Raw genomic sequence first — 17,945 nt, forward strand, 5'->3', positions numbered from 1 at the left:
ATAACTAGTGTACCGTTTCTCTTAATTATTTTTAATACTGTATGATGGCTTTGTTTATTATGCTATTGTATCAATTTGATATTCCTTTGACAACCTGTTGATTTAGCCGATGTGTTAAATATGGTAGACATAAATCTTTATGAAAAAAATGAGAATTACAGCACAAATTCTTACCGAATTTCCATTTCCAAGTCAGCTTATAATACTAATTTCTTAAAAGTTATATATGAAATCACTTATTACGAAAATTTCCCTGTGTTTTGGAGTGCTTCAAGCTTTTATGTGTACATTAAAGAAAAAAAAGGAAACAGCATCTCATTTACATATTATCCATATTTTTTTAATGATATAATTGATAACATTGAAGTTTTTTTCTCAGAAAATCACCCAAATAATCCACTTATCGTAGGTTTAAAACCTAAAGGAGAAGAAATAAAATATTATACTTTCAGATATTTGAGATCCATAGAAAAATTAAATAAGTTTCCAGAAAACATCAATTTTCAAATAAAAAACTTAGAAACTGAACTTATAACAGAAAACAATATAAGAAACAAACTGGAATTTAAAATTAATGAGATATCAAAAAATTATTATACTAAGTCAGACTCTAAATTATTTGCCCCGTTTGTTGAATATAACTATTCTGTTGACAGAGAAGAATTTTACGGACCATACACATTGTCAACAGATAAATTATTAAATTACAAAGAAAAAAATTATATTGAAAATTCATTGCTAATTTCAGTTAAAAACAAATCATTTGATTTTATAAATGTGTATTACTCTGATAATAATATAGCATTATTGGTTGAATTTCTTGATTATCCTTGTGGAACTGGTTCATGCAAGAGTTTTTATTTCAAGAGATTAAGCAAAATTGAGAACAAATGGAAATTAATTGAAAATGAACTTGAATTAATAAATGTTTTAAATCAAAAAAAGCTAGTATTAGAGCAAATATTTTATCTTATCAATGAATCAATAAAAATTTATATTAATAAAAACACACCTAATACAGGCTACAGTGCCAAAATAATTAACAATTCAAGTGATATAAACAGTCAAATATTTAAAGAGGTGGAACATAACATAACTATAAGAGAAGATACAAGATTATCTGCTTCTAAATACACTTGTTTTTATCACGATTTATCAGAGATTACTAGTAGAGACGAAAATGATGTGTACGACGTTTCTGGGCTGAGATTATTTGTTAACTGTTATTTTGCCAAAAATGAAAATAGTGTCGTTAATGACTTTGAAATAAAATTATATAATAACAAAGGAACTGACCAAAAAATCATTTATTATAACCCTAATTTGGATACACATGGGCATGAGCATTACGTTTACGTATATTTTTATGATAATGACAATGTACCGTTGCTACTGTACCAGGGTGAACATTGGTACAAACCCAAATCTAAAATTGAATATTTCGACAAATGGATTGAGGAAGCGGAATTAAAAGACTCTAAACCTAAAAAAATCAATCAATTTCTCTCTGATAATAAGGTACTTATAGAGCTTAAAAAAATCAATAGGGAATTGAATGAAATAATTTTGGATTATAGTACTAGTTACGGGTTAAATTTAAATAAAAAACAAATTCTTTCAGGGTTTGAAACCATCAGAATTATTGCAATAAAAAACGAACAGCGTGTAAGATATGGAAAAATAACTCATTCAACTAAAAACAAGGGTGATTTAGGGGAAATAAAGAAAAAAGGTTTGATCTTAGAGGAAAATGAAAAAGGCAAATCACTATCTGATATTATATCTAGGCAAATAAAAACCATCTTTAACAATCTTGTATGTTACTATCATATTTCAGATCTGAATTACGAATTGCCTTTATTACTTTGCATAGGAAGTTTGGATTCAGATAATGAGACTTCGTCAATTTTTTACGAGCGTGTTGATATTACTGAAAGATCAAAATGGAAAAAAATTGATGAAATAAAACCTTTTCAAGAAGATCAAGTATTGACCAATAAAATTAATGATATTTATTACAATTTTAGCAAGTCTGTGATAATAGAAATAGAGAAACAAGGTATTATCGGATACGATTTTAAACTTGTTGACAACCTAAATTCAGGTTCTCCAAGTTCAAGTGGAATCGATTCTAAAATATCTGTTACTGAAAAACATAACTTATTAAGTAATTCAGATTATACTTGTTTTGAGCATTCTATACCCCTAATGCAACTTAGTATTGATAAGTTTCACATAGGTGGGTTAAAGTTTTATATTTCATCAAGAAAGATATTGACATCTTTAGATGATAACTTTTCCAAGTCTCCAATATATTATAAACAAGGGAAAAATAAAGTTTGCGTCTACTTCTATCATTGTGATAGTGTTCCTTTATTGGTGAGTTACAATAATCAGTACTACAAACCTAAAAGTAAGAACGAATATCTTGCCAAATGGGTCAAAATGCCAAATATTGAGGATCCTAGCAAGCAACTTTTAACACAACTAGACAGTATTAACGCCGAGCTCAATGAGGTCAATATAATGAAAATAACAAATGGAAGTAGTTATGGTATTTCCGGTGAAAAATCTGGAGACTTTTCACCTGCAAGGATCAATGTTAAAGCTTGTAAAAATAACTTTTTCAGAAAAGTCACACATACAACTGTAAATAAATTTGGTGTGGGCAAAATATTGTATAATGGCGCCCAAATACAAAGTATTGAAAAGCGTAACTCTTTCAATGAAGTTTCTGTGTATTATCTCAATACAGATATTAAATACACGAAACCGTTATTAATTTCTCTGGGATCAGTAGGTTCATTTAATTTTGAACGTAAATGGTATTCGATAACCGGTACAGAAGAAAATATTTGGTCAAGTAACACAAATACACATAATACTTTTCTAAATATCAAGAAGAAATTGATTGTCTTACACTCAAAATATCTAATTCCACTAAATGTTATATTAGAAAATCAAAGTCATTATAATAACACCTTTACAACTCCAGATGACACACATACTGGCGTGATAAATATTGATCGACTTGGTACTAATCATAATTTCACCGTCCCAAATTATCGTTGTTTAAGTCACCAGCTACATAAGTACTATGAAGAAAACGAAGCTAGTATTAAATATGAGTGGAGTCTTGGCCAGTCTCAGTTGAATTTTGAACTTAGACTAAGTTTGTTTGAAAGCAAATTAACACTAATCGATCACCAAAAAAGATTAATTCCCCCTTTAAAATACACACAAACTGATTGTAGAGATAAAAATACTATTACTGTTTACTTTTATGAACCTGAGGGACCTGGTTCCTCTATCGTTGACAGAGTACCTCTTATGTTTAAATTGAAAGATCGGTTTTTTGTTCCCATAAGTAAAGAAACTTATTTTCATCAATGGCAAGAGGCTGATGTTCAGATATCCGATAGTTCCTTTAAGGCCACGTTGGATACTGTAAACTCAATGCTAAATGAAATTGATTTATCAAAGATTAATAACTACGGATTATCACTTTGTGCAAAATACTCGTTTTTTAAAAAAGGTGAACTCAGTACGAAACGCATTAATGTTAGCTTATTTTCCAATTCGAAACACCTAATCCGTGTACACGACACTTTTAACAAGTTTAAAATATCCAAAATTAAGCCCATTCCCAAGTGCTCATTTGGCGAGATTTCATCACATCTTAAAAATAAAAACATCGTTCAAGTGGCAGTGATTTTCAAAATGGGCTATATTCGAAACCCAGAGCTGATACTAATAAATGAACATTTCAGCAATGATAACTGCCTTACATGTTGCTACTACTACAGGTTTGAACAGAGACCAAAACCTTTTGAATACAAGTTCCAGGATGTTCCGAACGGTCTAAGCCTTATCGATAAACTAACCAAAGTAGAAAACTACCAATGGAACAATGTTGAGCACTTGACACCTATAATTGAACTGCTCAAAGAAATAAGTAGAAACAAACTGGAACAAAAAATTCACAATCCTGATTATGATAGCACTGATTGTAGAAACCCCTCTCATCCAGTACCAAATGATGATCAGTGCGAGGAACTTGCTTTCGATGAATCTATAGAAAACCCAGATCCAAAGGCCAAAGATCTTGACCCTCTTCAACCTCCTGGAACCGGCAGCAGTGATCCCTCTCATCCCGTTTTAACATGGCGTGCTGTCGTTGATTACATTAAAGAGCATCCCGAGATCGTCTATGGCCCTGGATCTGGTGTGACTGTGGCTGGCAGCGCCTACTCTCTCTACAAACTAATTCTGGTTTTTAAGAATAAGTAAACAAGCTAAATATTAAAATGCACGTATAAAATTCATTAGATTATTAAACCAATATTTTACTCAATATGTCTCCCATAAGTCCCAGGAACTCGTAATTCACTATGGTGTGGAAGTTTGAGTCAATTTGTATGTACTCGTTGCGGCCGTTCTTTATATGCTCGTAAAAGGTGTTGGCGCCCTAAATTAATGTTAACAGCTGATAGTTATGCGACGTTCACTAATTACACATATATCTATCAATCCCTGAGTCTATCTAATTGCGCTTTCTGCATTTTATCCTCACTTACAGTAACGTGGCATCTGTTGTCGCTGGTGGAATGCAATATGAAGGTCTTCAGGTCCTTCGGGTAGCGTTTAAACTTCTCAAACACCGCGTCGCAGGCCTTGAATATCTGCAAAACCTTGAGGTGGCGGTGCTTGAACACGTAGTAGTAGGCATCCTGTTCATTAGTATTAGTTATTGGTTGAATATGTATTGTAAGTATTTAGAGTATTTATGCCATAAAAAGATGGAATCACCACCTATCACTAGTAGTTGTAGCTATTTATCTGAATCTTGCTGGTGCTCACGTTGAACAAATTGTACACTCGGAACGAGTCCGAGTACATCCGTGACAGGCTCCCAGGCGACGGCTTCGTGGGAATGAACAGCGAGGTTATGCCGGACAGGAAGGGGTACAGGTGCCTTCCCACCCTTCCACACTGCTCCTTTATGTTGTACATTCCGTTCAGCGAGAGGAACTTGTCCACCAGGTTTGGATTCGTCATGGCGCAGTTCACGCAGCTCGACGAGGCCGACACGTGGTTCACTATCGCCTGGACCGCTATGTTTGCCCCCATGCTGAAGCCAACCAGCACGTACTTGCCTGGCCTCGGCCGCACTCCTCCGGCCAGAGTGTCACTGGACGTCTGTCCGTGGTCAAAGAAGCGACCCGACTTCACGATGCTCACGTACTGGAGCAGGTCGTCGACGTAGTCCTCGTACTTCTCCGCGAAACACTTCAGGTCGCGCGCCCCCTCGGAGAGTCCGTGAGACTGCAGGTCCATGCTGTACACGTTGTAGCCCATCTTGTTCAGCAGCTCCACGAACGACCCCGTGTAGCTAAACGACCTGAATACGTCCAGGAGGTCGTCTCCGTAGTAGCTTGAGCTGTTGAAGAGCTCCCCGTACTTGCGGTAGTATCTTTTGGACAAGAGGTACTGGGCGTTCCTTGAGCTGGTAGTGCCGGCGCTGTGTGCGTTCGGTGTGCTGTCTGTGGTTGAGTCCGACAGTGTCAAGCCGGAACCTATATAATTATTAGCACAAACTACATAACCACCATCAAGTATTAGCGCTAACTACATAGCCACCGTTAATATTAGAAATAGGTAGATGAGTTAATACCCTAATATTAACTTACCTTCCGTGGTGCTGACCTCCTTCGTCGTCACCGCCAACACGTTGTACTTGGGAACGTGACTCAGGTACGGGTTCAGGTTCAGGTAGCTGTTTTTTTGCAAAAACTTGTTCACGTTCACGGTCATAAACGACTCGAGGAACGTCGAGGCCAGGCCGCCCACGAGTATCACATTCTTTTCGCTGTTGCCTATTGCCCTTGCTGAGAACAATCTCGCCGAGTGAAAGGCTCGCGTGGGCCCGAAGCGCCTGCTCGAGGGCAGTGAGGTGTCGAAGCCGCTCGCGGCGAAGGGGTTCCCCAGCCCTCGATGCAGCTTCCACAGCCTGTCGCGCAGCCTCGTCCTCCTCGTCACTCTGCCCTCGGCCCACCTCATGGTTCTGTTGCTCCAGGCGGCCCTGAGGTTGCTCGCTGGGCTCAGTGGCATGCACAGCGTCCTCTCCGGGAAGTTGCTGGTGGCCTGCGACCATCCGTTAACTGAGCTCAATAGTGAGGCGGCGCTCAACTCGTCATAACTGGCAGAGGCACTGTTGAGCCTTGCGGCAGTGAAATCCCTTGAGCCGCTTCCCAGGACTTCTCCTCCCCAGGCGCTCAGGTGATCCGGCTGCAGCCTGTGCCTGAACACTCTCCTTGGGTTCGAGTAGTTTTCTGCCGGCGAGAAGTACGTCTTTATCAGCAGGTTCTTCTTGTTTCTGAAGCTGCTCGTGAAAATCTTCCCCATGAACGGCTCTTCGCGCGGCCTCTTCTTCAGCAGGTCGCTCAGCTTTATGTTCTTCATTTGGCTCGGGTTGGTCACTCTTCCGCTCGCTCTCTCGCTCAGACGTGCGCTCAGCCTCCCCGAGTTCCTCAGTCCTCTGCGTTTAGTGAATCCCAGCTTCCCTCCAGAGGTGAGCCCTGCGATCCCCCGCACTCCGGGCAGGTTTGCCATCTTCAGCCTTATGATGCTCAGGTTCGCCTTGAGCGTTTTAAGGTTGTTGCGCAAGCGTGCGAAATGGCTGCTCGAGAGCACGACTCCTCTGTTCGCCAGGCTGAAGCTCGAGGACCTGCTCGTGCTCTTAGTGCTGAGCATGCTGTAGGTCCTTCCCATCCTTCCACTGTTGAGTGCGCTCTCGAAGCCCGTGCCTACGCTCTTCATCGTGCTCATCATGCTGAGACTTCTGTTCAGCGTCGTTCCGCCTACTTCTGCATTCTGTTTCTCTGCGCTTCCTAACTTGGTCATGTTATACGTGTTGCTCAGGTCCGCGCTGTTGAGACTCACAACGTTCGCTGCTCCGTTAAGCTCCGACCCTGCTACATTCACTCCTCCCAGCGGCCCCAACTCCTGCAGATACGTGGTCCTCTCGGCCCCTGTGACGTACGTGTAGTTCGAGAAGGACCTCATGTACTGCGTGAAGCTCACGGACACCCAGAGACCGTCCTTCTTCAGGAAGTACAGTGCGTTCTCGCCGCTGTTCGTGCTCAGGATCAGGTAGAAGGACGCCAGGTCGCCCATGTAGTAGTGCAGGTTTAGGTAGAGGATGTATTCCGAGTATCCTGAGGTCAGACGCAACTTCTCCAGTTGCACCTCCTTCAGGATGAAGCCAGGCCTCGGCGTCACGCACACGTTCGTGATGGTGTGGAAGTGGTTTTTTACGATGTAAAAGCACTCGTTCAGGTGGCCCAGGTCGTCCACCTCTTCGGACTGTGAATAAGAGTTTCTGGCGCTTTGAGTTGGCTCTGAAACGTCCAGTTGCTGTTCCATTCCCCTAAAGGCCTCGCTCAGCTCATCTAGACTGAGCTGTATCTTCTTGTAGTAGTAGCAGTAGAGGTCCTTGTCCAGGTTACACACTTCGTTGTTCAGCCCCGTCCTTCCGAAATCCAACTCGAAGTAGCCAAAGTAGGCTGAGCGCGATATTCTGTTCCAGCGCATAAAGGACTTCTTGAAGAACAAATCCGTTTTAAAGTACTTTGAACCGTTCTGTGGTTCAGGGCCTCTGCGGGTGCCATAGGTCATTTTCAAGCCTTCTGAGCCCATTCTCGTCACATACTCGTTGCTAGACGCTTTATTTGCATTGCTTTCGTCTGAGGGTTCACTTACAGGCCCGAATAATCTTCTCGATACTCCAAAGTATCTTGCGTATCTACTTCCGAACCCTGCTCCTGACCCCTCAGGCGACCCGTTTACTCCTGCCAACACTGTATCTAGGTCCATTCCTGGGTCCAGGTAGCCCTCTATCACCAGGTGCAGGTATGAATAACTTGCCTTCGGGTGTGCGAAGACTGTGGAGCACCGAAAGTTCGGCGACGTGGCTCTCCACACGTCCTTCCTCCCGTCCTTAACTGCGTTAATCTTGTAGCCCACCCCTGGCACGTACACGTCCACCAGTAGTTTCGATGACTTGTTAACGAACACCTTCTTCTCGTTCGGCTTCGTGATCACCAGTTCCAGCTCTTGCAGCACCTGGCTCGACTCAACTAGGCGGTGGAACCTAAGGTAGAAGTTCTGCGAGCTTATTTTCACCCATTCTAGTGCGGCCTCCTCCTTTACCTCCTCAAATACGCTCTGCCCATCCAAACACGCAGCCAGATCTGCGTCACTCCTTGCGTTTAAGTCTACACATTGATTTGAGGTGTGCTGGCCGTTGAACTGGAGCTGATCTGGACATACTTGACCGTGTTTGCTCGAGAGATCAGCCTTGAAGATCTCCTTTGACAGGTACTCATTGTTCTCTAGCACATCCGCATCAGTATAGTGTGTACATTTGCTGGGTATATCCGATAATGTTGCTTCTGGCTTGGGGCGGCGAACTCTCTCACTCTCGGAGCTTGAATCTCTCTCTATTGCTCTACGGTTCACGAAGTACGAGACTTCCTTGAGCCCGTCGCTCACGAACGATATGTGGAGCAGCAGTGGCTGGCCTTCTGAGCGGCAAACTATCACTTTTGTGCAAAACGATCCTCCGTCGCTTTCCCACAGCAGCTGGTTGTTATGGAACACCCGGAAGAGTTTACACGGCTGTTTCGGCACGTAGTGATAGTTTACTAACTTGTATATGTTCTCCTTCCAGAAATAGAAGTTTTCTGACTCTGTGCTTGACAGGTCGAGCGACAGCTTGCAGTTCATTGTCATTTAAGACATTGTTTTACTTCAATTTAGTCTATACAACACAAATTTAAGCAATTAATCTTATTTTACTTATATATATCTTGTTTAGTATATTTTTAGCTTTATTTTTTATTTTTTTATTATATCCTTCGTAGTGACCTCTCGGACACCACTAAGCTTATATACTCAATTCAATCAATCATATTGCTTTTTATTTTTTCTATCTTCTTTCTTTTACTGTATTTCTTATTCTTATTTTTTAATTTTATTATTTCTTTACTTTTTTTATCACTACTTTACACCTATTCCTTATTTCATTATCCGCCTCTCACTACTTAACACACAATTTACTATTTTTTATTTAATTCTTTATAAAATGATTCTAATGTTCAATTGTACATATTTATTATCACGTATAATCTAATTATAACGTGTATTACAAAGCAACACTAGTATGTGTTTATTAGTGAGGGAAACCAGAAGTACATATTTTCATACCCATTTCCTAATTATAACCTTATGTGTTTATCAACTTACCCTCCTCACTGTTTTCAAAGTCTACCCATACTAGTCCAAGCCTACTTAACTCCCACAGGACCACCTGCGCCTGCTCCTGCGTAAACCCGCAGTGGTCCGACACGTCCTTTGAGTTGATTCCTCTTCCCAGCTGTGAGGATAGACTCAGACACTTTTCTTGCGATTCTGTCAGCTCAACATCCGACAATAGATAGTGCCTCCCGCTGATTTCAGTCAACTGGAAACCTAAATGCTTCAGCTCGTTGGCTGCCCTGAGCACCTCAGTTTCCGTTACCCTGTAGCTCTCTGGTATTAGAGACACAATGTAGCTGAGTTCGTATATTCCTCCGTTTTCGTTCCTGGTGCTTGTGCATATTTCCACCATCAGTGTGCACAGTTCCCCTAGCCTATTGCTACTGGGGGTCAGAAGGTCTATTGCAGTGTTGATAGATGGAAACCTAATCAATGGAGTATTATGAAAGGGTCAATGGTAGAAGTCAATAATAATAATTAACGGTAAACGATAACAATAGCCACTAACAATAAACGTTCAGTTAACTAAATCGCCTACTTGTGAGAGCCATTCCTTTGCTGTGGCAACAGTGGATCGATTGATAATGTGTTCAGCATCTCCAAAAACTCCAGTCTAAACTCTGGATCCGTGTGGATCAGCCTCCTGTACTTCGCTAGAAGCGCCTCGAAACTATGTCTGAAGTCGTTAAGGACTCTCAGCAACTCCTCTTTGTTCTTCTTCTCCAGCTCCTCCGAAAGCAGCTCAAGCCGCTCCTTGGATTCCTTTTCAGTTAATATTTTATCAATGCCAACCTTCCGCATTTTAACCTACTCACTGTTAATAATAGGGAACTATACACAGAAATCTTTGCTCTGACGTACCTTTTGACAATTTGGTTTAAAGAATAAACATACAACAATATTATACACTAGTTCTCTCCAAACCTTCTTCTAAGCAGGCGCTTAGTCACCTCTAAATTTGTCTTAACATTATGGCTTTGTGCCCATGAATCTACTGGAAAACTATTCAACTGCGATCTGAAGGTACAATTAACTGGCAAGTTAGACAATGCTCGTTGGAAGGCAACAAAAATCGGCAACTCTCCTGGAACGAAAGGACTCAGTTGTGGAAGACGGATAATTGGGTACCCTAAATGGAATATTAGTGCTATTTATGAATCTAGAAAACTAGATTTGTGTGTATTCTATTATTGATGTTGCCGAAATGTGTAACATTAACTACTAATTAAACCAACATAGACTTCTAAAAAAGACAAACACATGTATATAGACTCAATAGAATCGTAAAAATAATGTAAATATCACATATAAAATTAATTCTCACCTGCTGGAACCCTTGCCACGTGGTGATGGACTCTCCCCTTACCCTGGCCCATTTTCACTCCTTCTGGCTTCTTCGTGACTGGATAGGTAGCATGGGCATCCACTATGCGCTCCGTCTTCTTTTTTAGCACTCTTTTCAGAGCCATTCTCACCTTTTCCAGAGCTTCTGCCTTGATTCTTCTTGGGGTAAGTGTGACTAGTGTTTTTCCCAGTCTTATTTCTGGGTTTTTGAGAGGTACGATCCTCCCTTTCGGGGCCTTGTAATTGATAGGGAGAGGCGCCTTAAAAAACACTGGGGGCATTCTGTTGAGCTATTAAAATGTGTTCATACGTTATTCATATTTGCTCATAGAATATTAGTGTTATTTAGGGGATTTACAATTTATTCATATCTGTGTTAGCTCGTTAAACCCATAAATATAAATAACAAACTGGAATCACAGTTATTACATTCGTATTTAGTAATTATGTGGGTATAAACACACGTCAACTCTACACACACGAAACATGTTATAATATGTAAATTACAATATAAACGCTACTGTATGAATATATCTAAAATTTTGGCTGACAATAATAATAGACCAACGGCGACGGGACTCGAACCCGCAATCTTCGGTTCCGTAGACCGACGCCTTGTCCATTGGGCCACGCCGTCAATTTAAGGGGCGGAATCTTTAATTTAAAATAATTTCAAAGACCATTTGAGTATAAAAACTGTCAAATAATAATTGAAAATATATAAAGAAATATTCTAGTCGTAATAATATGTACATATAAAGTTGTAGGGAATAGAGAACTATATAGATTTTAATGATAGCGATATTTCATTAATAGCATTTAAATTTCAAATATATGATTATTTTTATAAAAATTTTCTTAAACTATATAAAAACAAAAATTGGGTATAATGAGGGGCGATGTGGCCTAATGGACAAGGCGTCGGTCTTCGGAACCGAAGATTGCGGGTTCGAGTCCCGTCGTCGCTGTTTGAAAAACAGTTACGTTTAATTATACTAAGTTATTAAATTTATATTACTTTTTTTACAGTAGCGACGCCAGTAGAACAAGTGACTCCTCAGGTACAAAGCCAAAGATGTAATAAAAAACTACACACCTGCTCAGAAAAAAATAAAAAACAGGTAAATAAAACGTCAATTGGTTTAAACAACACTGTTAATAAAGTGAAATGCCTTTTTTACCAGAAAATTCTGGTGTAAATAGTGTGGAAATTATATGCTCCCCAGAGAAACCTCATTCAACCAATACACACATTTAATCGCCCATACACACCATAAATAATTGTTTATTGCAACAAATTGTATGTAGTTTTGAATAACCATGGGGTTGTATTCACTCTCCCAAAACAACTAGCCACCAAGCAAATTCATCAGTGAGATTTTAAATAGATTAGTAAATGCCCCGTGTTTTATTAAGTTTTACACACCGTTTTAACCTTTGCTTAAAATCTACCTGCTCACATAATTGATTTGTTAAGTCTAATTTAACGTTTTTGGGGCCGGCTACACCTTGGATTCTATGTGTATCTCAGTTAATGATCTCCTTGCTTGATTATATAGATACTTGAGAAAGGCAATTTACATTTACCTCTATTCATATTTATCAGAAGATATTAGGGGGACACAAGATGACCTAATCTCATCATGTGATGTTGTTTTATATTTGTTAAAGATCAAACGTATTTTTTCTTTTAGTTGATATTTGAATAATAGTGGAAACTATTTACCTAATTTTTAGGTAAAGCGAGAATTACACAGAGTGTTGTAATTAGATTTGAAGATAAACTGACACGTAAAATTTAGTTGTAATATAAATAAGTAGCCTTGGAAGTAGATCGAGTTGAACACACATAGGATAGTAAACTTGTAAAATATAAATCAATGGAATCGGTAAAAAAATCGGTCATATTCGGATTCACACCGAGGCTAGGAAAAAACAGACTGTGGTTCGGGGCGGGAAAGTTCTCGCTCAAAAAGTACGATAACTTCACAGTGCGCACAATCCTGACAGTGCTCCTGATCGCAGGATTCCTACTGATACTGCTGGCAGGACACTTCTACATTACAGTGCTGGTGGTGCTGTGCTTGATAAAGATGTACTACGAAATCATAGCACTGCACGACAAGACGATCAACTTCGCAGTGACGTCGGACGAGGAGGGCACGACGCCCTCAGCGCACACGAATGCGTTCTCGTCATCGTCATCGTCATACGGGAACGCAAACAGCCCACCAAACGAACTGGTAGATTCGTTCAACAGGCTCTCAGCAAGAAGCGAAAGTGAGACTAGCGCGTCGAGAAGATTGAGCCACAGCACAGCAGGAATGGGCACGCCGAGAACAAGTAACACGGGAAGCCCGAGCGTCGGAAGCGGAAGAGAAATAAGAAGAGACCGAGGAAAGACAGTATACTTCTTCTCGAAGGCGCCGAACCTGCTCTCATGGGTGTCGCTGGAAACTTACTCACTCTGCATCACGCTGGCGCTGGTGGGAGTGCCCTGGCTAGTGCCGAGACTGCAGCACTACAACAACAGGTTCTCAAGGTCGCTGCTGTACCTGACGAGCTACCACTACCTCATCTCGTTTATCCTGGCAGTGGCAGGAGTGATTAAGTTTGTAGTCTCAATAGAGCGAGGAAGGTACAAGCAGTACTTTTTGAAGTTGGCAATGATAGTGATATCACTGCTGTACGTGGTGTGCCAGGGACTGATGGTGATCACGAACATCTACTACGGGCTCGTCTGGTTCCTGTGTCCGCTGGTGATGGTGATCGTCAACGACGTGCTGGCATACCTCTTCGGACGCTCAGTGGGAAGAAGGCCGCTGATAGTTATCTCGCCGAAAAAGACAGTCGAAGGATTTCTGTACTCGGCGCTGCTGACAACGCTCTCGACAGTGCTCATGGTGCCATTCCTGGTGAGGTTCAAGGCGATACTGTGCCCGACGAACCACTTTAACCTCATGCCGCTCGTCTGGCTCTACAACAACAAGTGTAAGCTGCCAGCACTCTACGACCTGAAGAAGTTCGTGCTGCCGGGCGTCCTGGGGAAGCTTCTGGCGAAGCTGCTGGGACGAAACTACCTGCTCTACCGCGAGTTCACAATACACATGCTGGTCCTCAGCGTATTCGCGAGCCTCTTCGCACCCTTCGGAGGATTCCTGGCCAGCGGATTCAAGCGCGCGCTTAAGGTGAAGGACTTCGCAAACGTTATCCCGGGACACGGGGGACTGACCGACCGGTTCGACTGCCACGTGCTCATGGGCGGCTTCACCTACTTCTACCTGAAGACATTCGTGCGGAAGCAGCAGCTGGTGGAGGTGGTCTACAAGATGTTCCTGAAGCTGCCGAAGCAGCAGCAGCTGGAGCTGCTGAGCAAGCTGCGCCAAATATCCCACTGAGAAGCGCTGAGGCGGCCGCGGCCCCGGTCGGCAGAGCCCGCCAGTGGCTTGACTTGTGCCACCTAGTGTGAGTGGGAGGCCCCTATGCCGATTATTTTGTTGTACCCTTACCAGTGTTAATCTTTTAGCCCTTGGCGTTATGAGTCAAAAACAATCGTGTGTATCTACGTAAGTACGTGTGTGTATGTCTATTTATGTGTGGGTGTGTATGTTACTGTAGGCAGTGCGGTCAGAAGTTATTGGTATGAGTGGAGTGTGTAGAACTCCCGACACGAGAGTCAGATGCACATAAATAATATTGACAAAATGTGGCAACAATCACAGTAAAATGGCAAATTTACAGGGTTTCAAGTTCTTATATGCATGTTTGGGCTGTATATTAGCCTTTATACGGGGGGTTAGTGGCATTTCATCCCACAGATGGACACACTCAGCCTTCCTTATCGCACCAACAAACTTCCACTTCAAATCGCACAGTAACTTATGCAAAAGGCAACAAAATAATCAATTAGATGACACAGACCTGTTTAAGGAGTTAAATAGCAGAGATAGGCACGGAAGGTTACGACTTCGCCACGCCATAAGGCTAATCCTGCCTGAAGGTACGCGTTAAAGACACACCCACGCAAACACACAGGCTTATTTATTTGTTTGTATATTTACGCATATATTTATAAGTTATCTTGCATAAATGTACCTTAAGCCAGTTACAATTACTAACATACACAAACCGCAACGTAATCACTGTGGTATGCACACATAAATGAGCGCCATCAGGAGAAAAGGTGATTGAGAGTTCAGAGGACGAATACATCCTGGAGGCAGCCGAGAATCAGGGAATTGAGCTTCCGTACAGCTGCCGCGGAGGAAGCTGCTCCACATGTGCAGGTACGCATACCTAGCTTATGCCAACCGATTTAATGTATTAATGTGCTCTCAGCGGCCCTCGTAATCGGCGAAATTGACAACTGCGAGCAGAGCTACCTGAGCGACGAGCAGATTAAGCAGGGCTACTGCCTCCTCTGCACTAGCTACGCCAAGTCAGACTGCACAATTAAGACTCACAAGGAGGAGGAGCTCCACAGGGAGGAGGAGGAACAGGGGAAAGAGAAGCAAGAGTGAAAGTGTAATATATTCTAAAGTGTTTGCCATAAATAATACTCTCTATATACAAGGAAATGACTCAACTCACTCATGTACCTCAGGCTATACAAATACGAATTGAAACAGAAGATTACTTCAATGGGATGAACCTTGAAGAGTGAGTAGCGCCAATTCCGGGCTTGCCGTGCCTCACAGGCTTGTAGGTTATGGAGAACTCGCCGAGATAGTAGCCGACCATCTCAGGCTTAATCTCGACGTTGATGTACTGCTTCCCGTTGTAAACACCAACTATGGAGCCAATCATCTCTGGGATTATGATCATGTCACGTAAGTGTGTTTTTACGGGTTCAGGCTTCTGGCCGTAGGGGACGTCCTTCTTGGCAGCTCTGAGCTTGTTGAGGAGGGTGATGGACTGCCTCTTAACACCTAAATATTAATAAATATATATAATATCAGCATTTTAAAGGTGAATCATTGTTTATAATATATAATACACAGAAGAAACAGGAAAATTCAGGAATATCATTCCGTGTCGGGTTTGAAGAGCGAGTAAATAGCAAGTAGTAAACAAATGAAATTTCTAATGTGATAAAAATTTACCTCGGCTAAACCTTCTCCTCTGTCTGGCAGGAAGCAACTCTATCAACTGCTCAATTGGGAGTTCCATGAGCTTCTCCAATTCATACCCGCGATACTTAAAGGTCCTAAAGGTCCTCTTCTTAAGAATTTGAACTCCTTGATCCTCAGTCTATCATAATCATTAATATATTATTATAATTGGAAATAATAAATACATATTATAAAGTGAAAAGAGTAAATATCTGTGCTTTTAAATATATCGTATATGATTTAATTAAGAAGACTGATAAAATGATCAAAAACATACCATTTTAAATTATAAATTTCAAAGAAATCGTATTTAAACTGTTTGAAAACTAAATTCGCCAATGAAATTCTTAATATCAACTGAATTATTCATATTGGTCCCCACCCATATCCCCATCCTGTTAAATCTTGGATTCCTTTAATTATCAACTATTGTATATTAATTTATAATTAATTTACACATACTTGATTTATATCCTGTATATTAGAATTGTTTTATCACTCTCAAATTTTGTATCTTGAATACTTCACTGTACTTTATCACATTTTTTCTTTCGTTATAATAATCGGATACGATTGTTTTATTAAATAAGCAAACTCGTTTTATTGTGTATTTTTTTATAAAAATTTAATTTTATCATCTTCTCTACACTCTCTAACTTTTATAGCGTAAGAATCTAACTTTTAAACAAATATTCAATACAATATAAATATGGAGTACAAATCACTTCTGGCCATTTTGTCTATTTTTTATAAACTTGCAAGTTCTGCAGCTGTTGAACCTGAAATCCAAGGCGGATCGCCTTGCTGCAAGTCTAAGATGGGTACGTTGTCCATTCCATACCGATTTTACTCAAATCTACGTTGACATATTAGCCGATAATGGTTTAATGATCATGTTTAGAAGCTCCTATGTGCCACGATATGGGATGCTCTGGCGTATTCGTCAATTCATACAAGCTCAGAATCATCTTTGACTGGTGGCTGTGCGAAAAGGTAAATTCATCGAATATTTTTTATATAACTTCTGTTAACAACTACAAATAGCTCAACGAATACTAATATTATGTTAGGGGTGGCAATACGCTCTCACACTAGTTGGCCTATTTGGATTCGCAGCCATGAGTCCCTGCCTTAAGGCATACAGAGAAATCATCAGAAACAAAGTCATCAAAACGTACATTTGCGACTGCCTCTTAACTCACTTTTTGCTGTTTGTGTTCGCCCTTGCTGTGTACATCTTGGACTTTCTATTGATGTTGATCGTCATGAGCTTCAACGTAGGGGTATTCTTCGCCATAACCACCGGTTACGCTCTGGGATACCTCGTCTCCGCAATGGCCTACGCTAATTACAAGTCCTCAAGCAGGTCGCAAAGCTTCTCCCAAATCAACGAGGACTGCTGTTAATCTTTTACATTTATAATCTAGTCTCCAGTAATATTATATTAAATTACATACTTGTAAGGATGTGCGTTTGAGTATTTAAGTGTGTTTTCACTTCAATATTGTATTTGTTGGCTTGTTGGAGTTCAATATAGTGTATATCATCTATTCACTAAGTAATTTGTATTATAATGGATCATTTAATTAAAATTCTTAAGATGAAACTGACATTGAATTTAATTTGTAAATAAATACAACTGGCTACAATTATGACTGACATATACAGGGTGCGTGAAGATTCCTTTAAAGTTGTGGGCGATAAGGTTAATTTGACACCAAGTGAGCATTTTAAGGGCAAAAATATGTTAAAGATACAAATAGATTCCAAAATTTCAAAGGAAATAACACCCGAAGGTATTTTATTAACTTAATGTTACATATTGGTGTATATACATATTATTAACCCATAGACCACAGTTACATTTTGAAATAAACCTCAAATAACTAATACTGTTTTCATATATAATGTAATTACTTAGATGTGCTGGAATCCATTAAAAAATTGAAGAATCTGGAAGGAGAGAAGGTGATTCGAATCAAGGACAATGAGTACCTGGTTTCCCTCCTGAAAAGTGAGTCTGATGTGTTTATTCTAGGGGGCACAGTTAGTGAGAGTTTTAGCGCAGATGATGGCTATTTGGGCACAATTCATGTGTCGTCACTGCCTGCCAGATCAGCGTAGGAAGTATGACAGTTTACAGGCCTCATTCTCACAATGGCCAGTATCTAT

At 40.5% G+C, this 17,945-nt stretch overlaps 9 protein-coding genes and 2 non-coding genes across 11 annotated transcripts; 7 read left to right on the forward strand and 4 right to left on the reverse strand.

Annotated features, from left to right (window-relative positions):
- Nucleotides 1–120: 120 nt before the first annotated feature.
- TOT_040000876 (conserved hypothetical protein) lies at nucleotides 121–4,290 on the forward strand (the record flags this gene model as incomplete). Its single annotated transcript, XM_009694514.1, has 1 exon — nucleotides 121–4,290. The coding sequence occupies one exon, from the start codon at nucleotides 121–123 to the stop codon at nucleotides 4,288–4,290; it is 4,170 nt and encodes a 1,389-aa protein (XP_009692809.1).
- A 43-nt stretch (nucleotides 4,291–4,333) lies between these two features.
- Nucleotides 4,334–8,793, reverse strand: TOT_040000877 (uncharacterized protein; the record flags this gene model as incomplete). The annotated part of the gene is made up of 4 exons (XM_009694515.1): nucleotides 4,334–4,468; nucleotides 4,578–4,730; nucleotides 4,861–5,624; nucleotides 5,691–8,793. 4 exons carry the CDS (start codon nucleotides 8,791–8,793, stop codon nucleotides 4,334–4,336), a joined length of 4,155 nt encoding a protein of 1,384 aa, XP_009692810.1.
- A 493-nt stretch (nucleotides 8,794–9,286) lies between these two features.
- TOT_040000878 (50S ribosomal protein L16) lies at nucleotides 9,287–11,285 on the reverse strand (the record flags this gene model as incomplete). Its single annotated transcript, XM_009694516.1, has 5 exons — nucleotides 9,287–9,743; nucleotides 9,857–10,125; nucleotides 10,269–10,447; nucleotides 10,643–10,952; nucleotides 11,214–11,285. 5 exons carry the CDS (start codon nucleotides 11,283–11,285, stop codon nucleotides 9,287–9,289), a joined length of 1,287 nt encoding a protein of 428 aa, XP_009692811.1.
- On the reverse strand, nucleotides 11,227–11,299 carry TOT_04t000008. The gene has a single exon. It is a non-coding gene; the product is annotated as a tRNA-Arg (tRNA).
- A 258-nt stretch (nucleotides 11,300–11,557) lies between these two features.
- TOT_04t000007 lies at nucleotides 11,558–11,630 on the forward strand. The gene has a single exon. It is a non-coding gene; the product is annotated as a tRNA-Arg (tRNA).
- TOT_040000992 (conserved hypothetical protein) lies at nucleotides 11,572–11,652 on the forward strand (the record flags this gene model as incomplete). Its single annotated transcript, XM_009694517.1, has 1 exon — nucleotides 11,572–11,652. One exon carries the CDS (start codon nucleotides 11,572–11,574, stop codon nucleotides 11,650–11,652), a length of 81 nt encoding a protein of 26 aa, XP_009692812.1.
- Nucleotides 11,653–12,542: 890 nt separating this feature from the next.
- TOT_040000880 (phosphatidate cytidylyltransferase) lies at nucleotides 12,543–14,060 on the forward strand (the record flags this gene model as incomplete). The annotated part of the gene is made up of 1 exon (XM_009694518.1): nucleotides 12,543–14,060. The coding sequence occupies one exon, from the start codon at nucleotides 12,543–12,545 to the stop codon at nucleotides 14,058–14,060; it is 1,518 nt and encodes a 505-aa protein (XP_009692813.1).
- Nucleotides 14,061–14,388: 328 nt separating this feature from the next.
- TOT_040000881 (ferredoxin) lies at nucleotides 14,389–15,182 on the forward strand (the record flags this gene model as incomplete). Its single annotated transcript, XM_009694519.1, has 3 exons — nucleotides 14,389–14,662; nucleotides 14,838–14,948; nucleotides 15,001–15,182. The coding sequence occupies 3 exons, from the start codon at nucleotides 14,389–14,391 to the stop codon at nucleotides 15,180–15,182; spliced, it is 567 nt and encodes a 188-aa protein (XP_009692814.1).
- A 112-nt stretch (nucleotides 15,183–15,294) lies between these two features.
- On the reverse strand, nucleotides 15,295–16,053 carry TOT_040000882 (40S ribosomal protein S15; the record flags this gene model as incomplete). Its single annotated transcript, XM_009694520.1, has 3 exons — nucleotides 15,295–15,590; nucleotides 15,765–15,912; nucleotides 16,051–16,053. The coding sequence occupies 3 exons, from the start codon at nucleotides 16,051–16,053 to the stop codon at nucleotides 15,295–15,297; spliced, it is 447 nt and encodes a 148-aa protein (XP_009692815.1).
- Nucleotides 16,054–16,482: 429 nt separating this feature from the next.
- On the forward strand, nucleotides 16,483–17,179 carry TOT_040000883 (surface protein; the record flags this gene model as incomplete). The annotated part of the gene is made up of 3 exons (XM_009694521.1): nucleotides 16,483–16,594; nucleotides 16,675–16,766; nucleotides 16,844–17,179. 3 exons carry the CDS (start codon nucleotides 16,483–16,485, stop codon nucleotides 17,177–17,179), a joined length of 540 nt encoding a protein of 179 aa, XP_009692816.1.
- A 245-nt stretch (nucleotides 17,180–17,424) lies between these two features.
- Nucleotides 17,425–17,897, forward strand: TOT_040000885 (conserved hypothetical protein; the record flags this gene model as incomplete). Its single annotated transcript, XM_009694522.1, has 2 exons — nucleotides 17,425–17,569; nucleotides 17,695–17,897. The coding sequence occupies 2 exons, from the start codon at nucleotides 17,425–17,427 to the stop codon at nucleotides 17,895–17,897; spliced, it is 348 nt and encodes a 115-aa protein (XP_009692817.1).
- Between the last annotated feature and the right edge of the window lie 48 nt (nucleotides 17,898–17,945).

Source organism: Theileria orientalis, chromosome 4 (assembly GCF_000740895.1).
Source record: "Theileria orientalis strain Shintoku DNA, chromosome 4, complete genome".
NCBI lineage: Eukaryota > Apicomplexa > Aconoidasida > Piroplasmida > Theileriidae > Theileria > Theileria orientalis.